General features: G+C 39.8%; 1 protein-coding gene across 1 annotated transcript in view; it reads left to right on the forward strand.

Annotated features, from left to right (window-relative positions):
• Positions 1-2500, forward strand: part of wdfy2 (WD repeat and FYVE domain containing 2) — a 13771-nt gene that overhangs the window by 3510 nt on the left and 7761 nt on the right. Inside the window, exons 4-5 of the mRNA XM_054615098.1 lie at positions 1014-1068; positions 1318-1468. Of these exons, the coding sequence (XP_054471073.1) occupies positions 1014-1068; positions 1318-1468 (206 nt within the window). The remainder of the gene's footprint in view (positions 1-1013; positions 1069-1317; positions 1469-2500) is intronic.

The raw sequence follows: 2500 nt of genomic DNA on the forward strand, positions 1-2500 counted from the left end.
ATGCCCTGCTTCATGGTCCGTGGTAATGTGGCTCATTAAAGGATAGCTGTCGACCCTTTACGTTGTGTTTTCTGACTGTATGTATGAATGATTAGAATGTGAAGCAGCTTTCCTTCTATGTATTTGGGCGGTTTGATTCAGTGAGAATAAGAGCTTCGTCAGTTTGTGACCAATGTTTTTCTCTTTTCTCTCTGAGGACCGTAGAAGTGATTTGATAACATGATTATTTTAGAATTGACAGAATCGTGGTTCAGAATCAGAAGGAGGAGAAAGAATTAATGCAAAAAGCAGATCAGTGCTAATTAAAACACGTTGTCAGCAATATTTAAAAAACAGCTGTTCCCTTTTATTTTTGCATTTTGTTCCATTTGTGCATTGATAAGCAGAAGCAGAGTCTATAAAGACAACACACTCCTTTGTGTTTATTGATCTTCTGACTGCTGCTCTGGTTTGGTTCTGTGATGACCCTGCTGACCGTCTGTTCTAACATGATGCATTTACTGACTGTCCAGTTGTTGATTTAGCAGACTTTCACAGAGGGAGTTGTTTGTTTTGGAACAAGTTGTCCAACGTGAAAGAACCTTTAATGTCAGAACAACCGTAAAAGGTCTGGTTCTCTTCTCTTCTGGGCGTTGTCCTGTACATACATAATGTCTACATGAACAGGCCTGCAGCTCTTCTCACTCAACTCATTTACATTTTCACAAAAGTGTAAAACACGTTTTATCACTTCCTGTACCCATGCAGGAAGTAGAAGTGTTTCTGGTCAGATGTAATGTTCTGTAATAACCCAGAATCCAACGGGAGAATCTGATTGGCTGTTTGTTGAACAAGTGATGACGACTTCCTGTTGGACTACAAAAATACATCACTAGAGGAATCTACGTCTCACATTTTACGGGACATTTTGAAAGTTTTCACTAAGTTCATACTAAAATAAAAACAGTCACATGACATGTTTTATAGGAAGTCTGAGTCAGTGTGAACATTTGTGTCCACTTCCTGTCTTTCAGGAGTTCATCCTGTCAGAAGACTACAACAAGATGACCCCCGCCAGCACCTACCAGGGTGCGTGTGCGTGTGCGTGTGTGTGTGTGTGTGTGTGTGTGTGTGTGTGTGTGTGTGTGTGTGTGTGTGTGTGTGTGTGTGTGTGTGTGTGACCGTCATTCTGCTTCCTGAATCATCAGGGTGTTAAATCTCATTTCTGTGTAGCTCAGCACAAAGATAACACACATCTAGATATCTGGGTAGGCCTCTGCACTGACTGTGATAATGGATCTGTTGTATTTCTCTGTGTGTGTGTGTGTGTGTGTGCAGCCCATCAGGCCCGGGTCACAGTGGTTCTGTTCGTGTTGGAGATGGAGTGGCTTCTGAGCACCGGCCAGGACAAGAACTTCAACTGGCACTGCTCCGAGAGCGGCCAGCAGCTGGGGACGTACCGCACCGCCGCCTGGGTGTCGGGCCTCCAGTATCCTTTCATTTCACAGATTAGATGATCTTCATTTCTGTGGATTCATCAGATACTGAAGAAGAATTAACACATTTAGACATATTTATTCAAGGGATGCTCATCATTCAGCTTTTTGCAGCTAAATCTGCTCAAATAAGACAAAAAGAAATGCCTCTTTAACTGAGCTTCCAGTATGATGTCATCACCTATTTAAATGAGGCATTATGCAAACGTTGGTCCTTTTTCTATGTAAATGAGCCTCTATGCACAAACAGTCCAGCCCATTCTCTGTTCATGTGTTTTGTGTTTCTGTCAGTTTTAACAAGGAAAACATTCATTTGCATTTTTCGCTCACTATTCAAATGTTAATGTTTTTTTCACAGTATTTCTTTCATTCACTCATAACTCCTGTTTAAATATTAGTTTTTCCTCGCGTTTCAAAGAGGGAGAGAAGCTGTAATTACTCATAATAATCTATAAAACCGGAAATTACACCTTAATGAAACCGATTTCTGCAGAAACATATCGGCCATCAGAACAACTTCTATCAGGAAGGAAAGGAGATAAAGAAAGAGGAAAACCAATGATCAAACAATTTAAAATAAAGAAGCCAAAGTGTCCTTAATGATGCACAAAGGACTCAACAAACTCATGTGAGGACCATTTAGGCTCTGAATGTATTCATGTGGATATCTCATAAATAATGTGCGTTTGCTGCCATTGTTCATTGAGTTCATTTCACTAAAGATCACATTAGATCTGATGTTTAGATCTATCTTCTCTTGTAAAAAGGGCAGAATTCAGAACCTTTTCTTCTTAAATATTTGATTTGATTCATGTTCTTCCTCAGAGTAGACAGTGTTTTATTGATTAACTGACAAACTTCTATAACTCCGCCATAGTGTGGACGTATAAAACGTGTGTTTTAAAATGAAAGGACACAGTGTGGACGCTCAACATGTTCTAGTTCAAACTGTGAACAGATTAAAAGATCCAGAAGGATTGAATGCACAGAGACAGTTTCTTCTTCTTCTTCTTCTTCTTCTTCTT

The sequence above is a fragment of the Anoplopoma fimbria genome, chromosome 16 (assembly GCF_027596085.1).
Source record: "Anoplopoma fimbria isolate UVic2021 breed Golden Eagle Sablefish chromosome 16, Afim_UVic_2022, whole genome shotgun sequence".
NCBI lineage: Eukaryota > Metazoa > Chordata > Actinopteri > Perciformes > Anoplopomatidae > Anoplopoma > Anoplopoma fimbria.